We start from the raw sequence: 13,231 nt of genomic DNA on the forward strand, positions 1-13,231 counted from the left end.
AGTGTTCAAGACTCATTTCTTTATTGCAGTATGAATACAAATGATAAAACTGCAGAATGGCACTCATACTTTATCCAATAACCATATAGATAGCGCTGCCAAAGATTACCCTTAGGCTCACACAATCCTTTGCTTCATATCTGAAACTCTCTCCAAAAAGCAAGAATCCAGGAGAACAAACTGCTAATGAGCCACATTTTTTTTTTAGCATTACTGCTAACTCATCTGGAGGCTGCATTAATTACTTTGGGTCAAAATGGAAGAAACACTTTCTTACGGAGTTAATGTCACAGTAGTGGGCTTCCCTGGTGGCTCAGACGGTAAAGACTCTGCCTGCAGTGTGGGAGACCTGGGTTCGATCCCTGGGTCGAGAAGAATCCCTGGAGGAGGGAATGACTACCCACTTCAGTATACTTGCCTGGAGAATTCCATGGCCAGTGGAGCCTGGAGGGCTACAGTCCATGGGTTCACAAAGAGTCAGACATGACTGAGTGACTAATACTTTCACTTTTCACTGGTACTGGGGGATCTACGGATTTGAATGAAAGCCTTTCCTCATCTCCCTCTGATAGCTCTGACAATTTCTCTAAATTAGTTGTGTATATTTCAGGAATGAAGTGAACTTAATGTTTGATTAATAAGAAAGCATTCACCTCATACTCTAAGTGTACCTACAAAGAGAATTTATTTGACCCATTTGTCTTATCTACACTGGTACCCTGAATCCACTATAATTGCTAGTTATTAGAAGACAAAGCCAGCCTCAAAAAAGTCCATGAATATTCATCAAACAAGGAAAGGTACCCTGGAAAAGCAGTAGTGCAACCTGAACACACAAATCCAATATGATGCAACCGAGGAGAGTAAGGAAGATCTAGAAAAGTCAACTTAAGAAATAAATTAACATGTTATGAAGTGCACAATAGAAACAGTCCCACCAGTGCAATCATCCAAGAGCATGCAAAGCAAAAGCATATAAGAAATAACTTATAATTTCAAAAGCATAATAGAAAGAATCATTAGGGAGTCTGAATTTTCTGTTTATTTTAGTATTTATTTTGACTTTAAATGCTTCCTTTGAAATCCACTGGTATTTTCAATAGTGCTTCATAAATGAAAACTGATTTCAAAAAGGACACTGTGATAAGACAGGAACTAACTCGTCCATCTATGTTTTGAAAACGTTACATTAGCATACTTTGGCATTTTGTATGTGTCATGCTACAGAATTTCAAAACTGTTTTATCTAGGTTTTTTTTCCCCATTAGTTTTACTTTGCTTCAAATAGGAATTTGAAAATAAACACAACAAATGTCTACTTACAATGAAAGTTTTTTGTTTTGTTGGTTTTGTTTTGTTTTTTAATTTTTTCAAATTGGAGATCTAACTATTACTACTCACTTGAGTGTCTTTCCACTTGGTAATAAAGCTATTCTCTATGTCCATTTGTTTGACTTGGTCTTCTTTAACCTGTTTAAAATATAATTTGGGACATTCTAATAAAATACAAGGTGTGATGGTACTCATCCTCACATAACTTTCTTCAGGAATTTAAAGACTGACATGTTAAAAATAAATGAGAATGGCCATCTTCATCAGCAGGGGCCCATACAGCTAGGGCAGATACAAAGCCAACAAGACAGAGGCTCATAAAGTTCAGAATATCTTATGATGATGCCACTTTAGGCTACACATTCCATCAGTGGCATCCCCTTTATTGAGGTGCATTAAGAAGCAAAGTGGCTGATGAAGGGTTCAATAGAGTTTATGTACACTGAGAGTAAAGACTTCTTTTATCAGAAATGTTCATTAAGGGCTTATGAAGTTTCCACCATTTGGTTAAAGTTGGACTTAACAACACTATGTAGATAAACATTTTTACTACTATAACAGTACAAAAACAGAAAATCAAGAAAGCATGCAAAGCCACACATTTGTTTTTCAGTCTTTCATTTCCCAGCATCAGAACTATTGTGAAGACATTGCTATTGATCAAAAACAGTAGACACATAAAGGAAGAGATAAAAAGGAGATCAAGAAGCAAAGAGAATTCAACAACTGTTCATTCCTACATAAATTAAGATATGAACTTTGTTATTTTATTAAAATATACTTTCTTTTCCTTTTTTAAGCAATCTTGTGATGAGTTCTTGTAAGAACGTATGAACTACAAAAGTTAACCTATTACATTAACCTATTTGATCATCTGGTAAAGACACAATTCTGGAAAACAAGGGGTCTTGTACAAGAGTACTTAACAGAATGCCCGGAAAGGTTTAATGACAACATTGAGATGGCAGAAACATTCAAACAGTGGAAATGGACCTTTGACCCAGGTCCCCTACATCCCCCCACCATATTCAAATCCTAGGCTTATTTCTTCTGTTTTTACTCCTTTGAAATAAAAAAGTTAACCCTATTCTAAGAGTTTTCTGATGAAACATGAAAATATGAACTTCATAAAATAAGCAAATTGAAAAGTCAAATAATTAGAATAGAGATGACTTAATAAAAACCACAAAATATTACTTCAGAATTTTTTTTCCAATTCATGCACAACTAAATGAAAACTCTAAAATGCTTTCAAGTGCAAAATTTATCAGCCTGATGTAATTTACTGTTTGTGAATTTCATAATTTCACACCTCTAAGTAGACATACTTAATGCATACACATACTGAGAAAAAAAAACATAAAAACACTATAAATAGAAGTATTCTGTGCAACAGACACCAGATGGTAAAAAAGCTTTAAAAGCAGCCAAATTTAAATGAATGGCTATAGCTTAAAATGCTAGTTATAGCTGAAAAGTGAAGGATCATGTACCTATCCTTTATTTTTAAATATTCCTAAAGACATGAATAAAGACATCCTAAAATACATATTTTTGTTTGCAAACAATAACATCAAAACTATTTTAACAAGGGCAGGATATAAAATATTTACCTCAAAAATTTCAACATAATTATTAATTAAGTCTTCGATTACATTCACTTCTTCACTAGTTTGTCCCTTAGTTTGAAACAAACAGGAGGAAAACACCAAGGCCAAATTGTGGGCACTCATGTGATTGATTTCTGAGCATTTCTGAACCCTGTTACAGAAAAGCAGTACTTGTTACAACACATTTCTATGTGAAAATTTCATAAAATGTATGTCTTCATGTTCATTTATCCTCTTTTATTTTTTAAACACAAACATATTGAAAGTCACTGATATTAAAGGTGGAGTGGTGATTTAAAGAAAAATACATAGTTCTTTTTTCCAAGTATCCTTCAGGTTTAAGAACATTAGAAAAGACTACTGTCAAAGATATTACTACAAGTTACAAAGCATTACTTGCTCATCGCTTTAGAAGAAGGACCCCCCCTCCCCAATATCCAGACAATTCTACAGATGGGACAACCTGTAGCTAAGGCATAAAGGTGTGCTTGCAGAAAGGTGTCAAATGACTTATAGGATGGAAGCATAAATAAAAGAGAGGCAGGGGGCAGTAGGTAAGCAGGAAATAAGGCAAGAATGACAAATCGGGAGGCATAAAGAAAAGAGTTCCAAATTCAAAGTTCAGGGCAACTGTTGAATTTCTCAGCACATCCTTATCAGGCGAGAAAATGGTCGAACGTGTTTGAATGGTTATTCAAATAAGACACCTCTCAGAAAGCAATCTCTTTTTACAATGAACAGACATGAAGAGAGTCAATTCTCCCAATCAGTAGGCTACAACACCAGTTTTACAAAGAACTTTCAAGTACTCACGAATGTTTTATAAGTTCAAAGTAATTAAGAAAACAACCATAGCCATCACCCCAATAAAAGGAAATTTACAATGATAAAAATGCAGAACTCTAACTGATGCCCATGGAAATATCAGTTAATTCTATCACTGACTATAGACTTAACAGCTGCTCAATTGCCTGTCTACTTTTGTGAATTTCTAAAATACATGCTAAAAAAGGGAGATCAACTCTATCTAAGGAATAAAGCAAGACTAGGTAGGTACACCTAACTATAAAGGGCAAAGATTCTAGTAGGTACAAGGAAAATAAGGAAATATGACAGCAATATATACGATAGTGTAAGAAACAATGAAATACCAAACTGCATAGGGGAGACAGAGCAAGCTTGATCATCATGTATGATTGATAAGATGCAAAAGGCATTGCAAGTTAATAGAGAAGGATGTCATAATTGTGGGCATCCCTCGCAAAACCACTCTGTACTTTTTAAAATCACACTAGATATAAATATTTGGAAATTTTATCTGCAAGCCTGCCTCTATCACTATTAGAATCTAAGCATCCCACAGCCAGAGACTGTGTTAATCATACTGTGTTGGTGGCGTTTTAGTTGTAAGTTGTGTCCAACTTTGTGACCCCGTGGACTGTAGCCTGCCAGGCTCCTCTGTCATGGGTTTCCCTAGGTGAGGATACTGGAGTGGGTTGAGGAGTGTGTTGCCATTTCCTCCTCCAGGGGATCTTCCCGACCTAGGGATCGAACATGTCTCTCCTGCTTGGCAGATGGATTCTTTACCACTGAGCCACTAGGAAAGCCCCTAATCACACTGCAGTGTGCAACATAAATATATATAGTGAAGGGAATTAAGTCAATATTAGTCATGGAGGAAGTGATCTGTTATCTAGGGCATGGACAGAAGTAAATGCTAAATCAATCTGACTTTATCCACAGTGACCTCTCAAACTTTGATGACACTATCAAATATTCTCATCTCCTGAGCATTCTCCTCTAGCACTTATCACCTCTTCAGTTTCTGTAACTGCCTGAATTACTGGCATAAATATGTCCACTATGTATTTTCCTTTTCTTCTTTTATTTCCCTGCTCCCACACTAGTATCTGCAAGCGTCCCATATTCAGCCAGTTTACTCTCTTCCCACTCAGGGTTTCTCATTAGAAGTACACAGAAACTGTGTCTTAAGTAGGTTTCTTTGCTTCTGTTCTAACCTCTTCCCAATCAATCCCAGGACATGGGTTATCATCCTAAAACAGATTGGATCAGTCACTCCTTATCACAAAAAGGAATGCAATCCAAATGTTTTTGCACAATGAACAGAGCCTTTCACAGCCTGATGCCAGCCAGCTACAAAGCATCTCATCTTCTAGCACACATGTTTCCTGAAAATATCCCTCACTCACGTCTTATACTTAATTTTTTGTCATGCCCAGTTCATTTATCCTTTTAGATCTGAAGCATTACCTGGATCTCAACACACAATGATGTGTCACTCAATCCTTCCTCTTTAATTTCATGTTGTATGCTAAAATTCTCTGTTTTAAAATCTGTGCTGACAGTGTTGTTTTCCTAAAATGTATAAAATGCCCTGCAGCATCCCTCTAAGTCCCCATCCCCACTGTGATGTCTCGGGGTTCCTTGGTGCTATTTGGAAACTGCAGTCTTAAGACTATTTTTGTTATTCATGTATTATTAGCAATCATTTCTGTTCACATGGACTCTTAATGGGCACTGTATATAGTAGGAGCGAAAATAAAGGTTAAACAAAGGATATGAAGTAGCTCGTTATCTGAAATTCAAGTATGAATTAAGAAGTTTAAGAATTACATGCAACTCAATGTTTAAAATATTAACTGATAATTGTAGCAGCAGGTGACATATTGAAATTTGTGAAGAAAAAAAAATCTGTCCCAGTGTCTCTGAGGCATAGAGATAGAACCTTATAGTATATCAACTATATTTGTATGACACAATAAGAAAATCAGATGCATAGTAACGGAGTTTACATGCATGAGAAGTAGTGATTGGAAAAGAAAGATAAAGACAAAAGACAAATTGTGAAGATTTAGGAATCTAAACTTCAACTAAGGTATTTTTAGTAGAATTCAGCTTTATAGAAATTTATTCAAGGAAACATTGCATCCATGCAGGAAGCTGCCACCAATATATTTCTTAAGCAGTATTTACACTGATTTAAGTTCCTGTAATGATTCTTGCTCATAGCAAAATAAACAAACCTTAAGTTTGTTTACTTAAAATGTTATTCCCAAACACCCTGATTTTTCAGATGTCATTTCTCAAGCTACCATTTTATCCCTCCTATCCTCCCAAATGCAGGGGACTACATGCCCTGACATAGACAATGGGTTTGACTTTTGAAATTTCCCTTATCTAATCAATAGTCTGACATCAAAATGTTTTAAAATTCTTGTTTAAGTACTGGATGTATTTGAGGAGGTAATATATGATTATTTCTAATCCATTTAAGAAATTCTCCAGGGTTATTTATTCGAAATGTATCTTAATTGCATTAAGAGAGGCCAAACTGATTGTTTATGGGAATTCCATTTTGAAACCATTCTTAAGATATGGTGAAAGATTTACATTCACAAATAGAAGAAGGTTAACCACAGTACTTTAAATTAAAAAAAAATAATAACTTACTGAGTGTCATATTTGAAATATCTAGAAAAGTTCATGAATCCACCCACCTGTAAAGGTGTTCAATTATAGCTGCCAACGTTGCTCGGTTCACCCCAGGAAGAGTACGTATAAATGCTCCATACTTTTTAATTCTTTCCTTGTCATCTTGGGTATCTAAAGGTTAAACACACACACGTGAAACTTTAGGTCTAACTAATCATCTATATTACAAATTTGCCTTTTATCAGTATTTTAAAACAATATTCACAACTGTATTTCACTGACACAATCAAGGTTCAAAACAGAAAACACTCAAACTTCTCTAATTCTGGAAAAGTATTTGATATTTGCATAAACATTCCACAGCTATATGTCACAGCTCTTATATTTTGTAATTAAAAATAAAGCACTTTTAAAACTCAGGTCTGTATTTTATCTTCAATGCTACATTTTACTGAACTTTGACTAAAAGGATTGTTTTCAAGTAGTAACAAATTAGCCTACAAATTGAAGAGATGAGCCGAAAGTATTTTAACTATAGCTATGGAAAGATCTCACTATTTGTTATTAGAAAATGACATGTCTGACCATTTTTCCCTGTTAGCATCATAAAAATCTTCCCTAAACTTTGAACCATCCCAGAACTATGAACTATACATTAATCCCACAGATCCATGCAAAAGGCCTTTCACTAGCCCTGGAAACTTCAGTTCTTTGGAGAAGGTTGGGGGCAGTGGGCAGTGGAACAAGTCATAAGGTCCTGGTACCAGTGATACAGACTGAGAGGAAGACAGATAGATCCTCTGCTTTTGTCAAGGTCAGAACTTATTCATGAATAGGAGGACAAGAAGGAACTACTCTCCTCCACTCTCCTAACCCTAAGAAGTCAAATACTTAAAAGCAACTGCACAGGAACCTCCAAAGTTCTAGAGTCTGGAGGTTGTGCAGTGGTGGTCTGGTCTAACCTATTCTTTCACAGGGGAAATGAGAGACCTCTCTTCAAATAAATAGCTTGCACTGATTCTGTAACTCAAGGGGACTACACTTCCCTCTCCATTCCCAACTACCTTTGGAAACAAGGCTTTTTCATTTTCTGCTTAGCCCTACACATTCTATTCACAGAAAGCCAGAGGCACATTAATGATTCTTTGAAAGTACACAGTCACTTGTAAAGGACATTCGGATCCCTGCGGAGGTAAGAAATTCTGTGACACATTTTTGAAGTATGCTCCTATTTAAAACAGGAACTGATAGCTCCTTTGTACTGATTTCACCTGCACACTAGATCTGTAAAAGTAAACATGGTCATATTGACTTAACTATGCTGATGGATGACTGTCTAAAAGCAAGAGGGGAAGACACCCCAGTAACGTTCAAAGACTGTACTAGAAGTGAATTAAGAATTAGCTATCATTCTTGGTATAACCCAAATCTTTCCCCTCATGTCTTCCAGTTTCTAACTGTAGAGGTAATTGTATTTAGTCAATTAAATGTAATTAATACTACACTACTATGCTTATAATAAGCACATGCTAGGATAGCCTGTTTTCACAAATCTTATAAGAATAAAATAGATGATATTTTCAAAATGAAGTTTGAGTAACTGAAAAGGAAACTGAAGATAGATTTTAGGTCATATAGAAAATACAACTATTCAACCAGTCACAGCCTTCAGACAATTTAATGAGCATTCTTAGAAGAAGAGGTCGTGTATATCATATTAACAGGTACTATGCAACCAACTATAGGACATTCTTTGCCTTGGGCGCACAGGACCCAAGAGAGCTATCCAGTGAGGTCATCCAGTGAGTTATGGTTTACTTTTGTGAGATCCAACAAAGGGTACTTTCTGACAGGTCAGGGGCAGCTTCAACAGATCTGAAAGCAAAGAACTTTGAACACTAGTAGTCGAAGGCTTCTCAAAGTAATTTCTCAGGGACTCACATCCAAATGGAAGGTGAACACACTCCTCTCTGACACATGCTATTTCTCAACTACCTTCTCCTGTAGTTTAACAATGAAGACCTCTTTGTCATTAAATTTGACAACTTCAGCAAAAGCATATTTGTCATAGATTTTTGATGACTGATTTTACAATAAAGGCAAATTTTAAGTCTTTATAAAATAGAGTACTATAAATAATTACATGGTTATGAATTACAATAAAACCTTAAAACAAAAATGAGGGTAGCAGGGCAATTGTGCTTAAAAAGATGTATTATCTAATTCTATATTCCAAAAAATTATACAATCAACTCTTCTTGTGATTAGAATTAAAACTATTGATTTGAAAAACACAGGAAACAAGGAAAAGACTCCCGAATTAAGTAGTTACATTGTGGAAAGTTTTATTTTAATAACAATACTACTCTCTTCTTGCTGAGACAAAAAGGATCAATCTTGGGATTATTTTTCAACTACAGATGTTTCGTGGCATTTCAAAATTAATCCCTTCAAATATCATATTTATCTTTTAAATTAAGCAAACACTTTTCACAGAAGAAACTATTTCTCAACAGAAAAATATCATATAGTCAATTCAAAGGTCATTTTCAAAAAAAATTCTCAAACTAGGTCAAATGTACAAGAGAGAAATATATTAGTAAATTATGGTATAATTCAATGATACATTTTAAAAATTGGGGAAAAATTAAGATTCAAAATCATCACTTTGAAATCACTGATATATAGGGAATATTTTAGTTTATTAATAAAAGTTATATATAAATCATAGGTGTGGGACAAAGATTATGAAATAATGTGAAAAATGAAAATAGCTCTATTAGAAATCTGGGATTAAAGGCAAAGTTTATATTTAAAAATATGCATTATCATGTTTCTAAAAAAGGAGTTATTTTGAATTAATAGAGGTAAATATAGGTTTTACTGAAATCAGTTCGACCCATTATCTGATTTAATAGGGCTTCCCAGGTGGTGCTAGTAGTAAAGAACCCACGGGCCAGTGCAGGAGACATAACAGATATGGGTTTGATCCCTGGGTCGGAAAGATCTCCTGGAGGAGGGCACGGCACCCCACTCCAGTATTCTTGCCTAGAGAATCCCCAAGGACAGAGGAGCCTGGTGGGCTACAGTCCCTAGGGTCACAAAAAGTCTGACACAACTGAATTGATTTAATACACACGCAGCTGATTTAATAAACTGTTTTTCTAAGATCATTTCTCAAATAAGTTCTCTTAGAGTGTAGCAAAGATATTTTACTTCATTAGACAGAATCTGAAAAAAAATGGAGTAAAAAGGTCTTTTGTCATGTAACTCTAAAGAGGCAGAATGAATGAAAAAGGAAAGTCAAAGAGCTATATGTTAAAACCATGTAAAAGCAATGTTGTAATAAACCTTTCATTTTAATTTTAATGAGAAATTAATAGCCTACACGGACTTGACTATTAACATTTCCAAAGTTAAGGCAAAGTAAGCACTAAGAAATCTACCAAAAACTAAATATTATCATAAAAGACTTTAGCAATTACCACCATAAATTTCTTTCGAGGCACATATAACAGCTATTTTACAATTTCTGTTCTAAGCCATTATGTATACTGTTCCTTTCAATTAAATGTTCAGATTATCAGAGGTGATTTTTAAAATCTACTACCAAATGAGAAGGCAAGCTTTATTCTGTAATTTATGTATTACCTAAGGCAGAGATCCAGTATGGGTAGAGCTCCTTAGTGAGAAGTGCATCATCAATGTCAGAGAGAAAACTCTTCAGTACACCTGTCACATCTTCAAGTTGATGTTTTCCAGCCCTCAATTTAAAGCTTCTTGCATCCTTTTTGAAACTCTCCAGGAGTTCACTTACATGTAATGGATCACCATTCTTTTGATAGATATTTTTGTGTCCTAAACCTTTGTTAAAAAAAAAAAAAAAAAAAGATTATATGAAAAAAATCTCAGGTCAAAATCCATTTTACTATCTCAAAAAAGAACTAATTTCTGTGCTCGGATGATGTACAAGACAAAATCATCATCTAAGAGTTTATATAAACATGCATGAGAGTAAAAAATCTCTCCCCCTTGAAAATTTCATATTGTAAAATGCAAACCTGATGAACAAACTATTCCATCCTCAGCTCTTAGTAGGCCCTAGGCCAGTCCTTCCTCCAGTTCTTCATAGCATCTTTCTCAAGTGTTCTTTGACTACAAGTGCCCTTTGCTTAGTTTCTCAGAGTACAGATTTGCCCCCCAAAAAAGATTTCCTTTTCATTATAGGGGATTGGAATGCAAAAGTAGGAAGTCAAGAAACACCTGGAGTAACAGGCAAATTTGGCCTTGGAGTACAGAATGAAGCAAGGCAAAGGCTAATAGAGATTTGCCAAGAGAACACACTGGTCATAGCAAACACCCTCTTCCAAAACACAAGAGAAGACTCTACACATGGACATCACCAGATGGTCAACAACAAAATCAGATTGATTATATTCTTTGCAGCCAAAGATGGAGAAGCTCTATACAATAAGCAAAAACAAGAGAGGGAGCAGACTATGGCTCAGATCATGAACTCCTTATTGCCAAATTCAGACTTAAATTGAAGAAAGTAGGGAAAACCACTAGACCATTCAGGTATGACCTAAATCAAATCCCTTATGATTATACAGTAGAAGTGAGAAATAGATTTAAGGGACTTGATCTGATAGAGTTCCTGATGAACGGAGGATTCCTGATGGACAGAGATTCGTGACATTGTACAGGACACAGGGATCAAGACCATCCCCATGGAAAAGAAACACAAAAGAGCAAAATGGCTGTCTGGGGAGGCCTTACAAATAGCTGTGAAAAGAAGAGAAGTGAAAAGCAAAGGAGAAAAGGAAAGATATAAGCATCTGAATGCAGAGTTCCAAAGAATAGCAAGAAGAGATAAGAAAGCCTTCCTCAGTGATCAATGCAAAGAAATAGAGGAAAAAAACAAAATGGAAAAGATCTCTTCAAGAAAATTAGAGATACCAAGGGAATATTTCATGCAAAGATGGGCTGAATAAAGGACAGAAATGGCATAGACCTAACAGAAGCAGAAGATATTAAGAAGAGGTGCCAAGAATACACAGAAGAACTACACAAAAAAGATCCTCATGACCCAGATAATCACGATGGTGTGACCACCCACCTAGAACCAGACATCCTGGAATGTGAAGTCAAGTGGGCCTTAGAAAGCATCACTACGAACAAAGCTAGTGGAGGTGATGGAATTCCAGTTGAGCTATTTCAAATCCTGAAAGATGATGCTGTGAAAGTGCTGTACTCAATATGCCAGCAAATTTGGAAAACTCAGCAGTGGCCACAGGACTGGAAAAGGTCAGTTTCATTCCAATCCCAAATAAAAGCAATGCCAAAGAATGCTCAAACTACCACACAATTGCACTCATCTCACACGCTAGCCAAGTAATGCTCAAAATTCTCCAAGCCAGGCTTCAGCAATACGTGAACCGTGAACTTCCAGATGTTCAAGCTGGTTTTAGAAAGGCAGAGGAACCAGACCAACCTAGATAGCATATTCAAAAGCAGAGACATGACTTTGCCAACAAAGGTCTGTCTAGCCAAGGCTATGGTTTTTCCAGTAGTCATGTATGGATGTGAGAGTTGGACTGAGAAGAAAGCTGAGCACCGAAGAATTGATGCTTTTGAACTGTGGTGTTGGAGAAGACCCTTGAGAGTCCCTTGCACTGCAAGGAGATCCAACCAGTCCATTCTAAAGGAGATCAGTCCTGGGTGTTCTTTGGAAGGAATAATGCTAAAGCTGAAACTCCAGTACTTTGGCCACCTCATGTGAAGGGCTTACTCACTGGAAAAGACTCTGATGGTGGGAGGGATTGGGGGCAGGAGGAGAAGTGGATGACAGAGGATGAGATGGCTGGATGGCATCACTGACTCGATGGACATGAGTTTGAGAAACTCTGGGAGCTGGTGATGGACAGGGAGGCCTGGTGTACTGCAATTCATGGGCTCGAAAAGAGTCGGACACAACTGAGCGACTGAACTGACTGAACTCATTGACAAAAGTGAAGACTCTCTAGTATAAATTTCCTGAAGTCTCTACATTCATATGTGCATATTTAATTTTGTCTGTTCAACACCTTCTTCTAGATGGAAGAGCTGGGTCATAACTTTTTAGAATTACATATTGATCAAGTTTCCCACATAAAATAAGAGTAGCAGTGGTTAACTGAAGGAAGAGAAGTGATTGTGGTGATGATGATGATATGCAAACAAATATTTTTTAATCCTTTTTTGCCCCCTCCCTTCAGGCCTCTTGTTTTGCTTTCTTCCAAAACTAATCTGAGTTTTCTATATTTATTCTTTCTACCATCTTCCATCCCTGTTGATCCTTTAACCACTTACTCTTGCTTCAGGCCTAATTTCCACTCTGTTGGGACCATCTTCCTCAAGAATATGCTTTCTAGATGCTTTTCAATTTTTATGTGAAGGGTTAATAGGGTAGCAGAGATGTGCCTGCAAATGGGTCTCTCTGCTCAGGCTGAGCGTCCTTGCATACGAGGCGTTCTGCCAAAGAGTCTGGATACAGCCTTGAGTTTAATGGTCCCTTGCAAACGAGGGAGCATTCCCTTCTTGAGATAAGAGGGAGATGAGGGCTTTGTGCAGACTCTGCAGTAGACAGAGACTTCACTCCCCTTTGCTGTACGATAACATGCATGCACCTGCACTGTACTGAAAAGGCTTATTCTTACAGTCTGGAATTCTGCCTAAGGAGGGCTTTATAATAAGAAACGGCAATTAGTTTGCCCAGTTCTGTTCCTCTGGCCAGAGTGGTGTCCTGTCTGTCTCTTGTGTGTCTTGTATGTTCTGTGTCATTTCACTCGTAGTAA

The 13,231-nt window shown here is 36.4% G+C and overlaps 1 protein-coding gene across 3 annotated transcripts in view; it reads right to left on the reverse strand.

Annotated features, from left to right (window-relative positions):
• The window catches only part of ARAP2 (ArfGAP with RhoGAP domain, ankyrin repeat and PH domain 2), a 180,005-nt gene that overhangs the window by 62,893 nt on the left and 103,881 nt on the right, over positions 1–13,231 (reverse strand). For 2 of the 3 annotated variants that reach the window (XM_069593026.1, XM_069593025.1), the window contains 4 exons: positions 10,047–10,259; positions 6,461–6,566; positions 2,946–3,093; positions 1,402–1,470 (listed from right to left, as the gene is read on the reverse strand). In XM_069593026.1, the coding sequence (XP_069449127.1) occupies positions 1,402–1,470; positions 2,946–3,093; positions 6,461–6,566; positions 10,047–10,259 (536 nt within the window). The remainder of the gene's footprint in view (positions 1–1,401; positions 1,471–2,945; positions 3,094–6,460; positions 6,567–10,046; positions 10,260–13,231) is intronic. The other variant, XM_069593027.1, reaches the window with a different exon arrangement.

The sequence above is a fragment of the Ovis canadensis genome, chromosome 6, assembly GCF_042477335.2.
Source record: "Ovis canadensis isolate MfBH-ARS-UI-01 breed Bighorn chromosome 6, ARS-UI_OviCan_v2, whole genome shotgun sequence".
Lineage (NCBI taxonomy): Eukaryota > Metazoa > Chordata > Mammalia > Artiodactyla > Bovidae > Ovis > Ovis canadensis.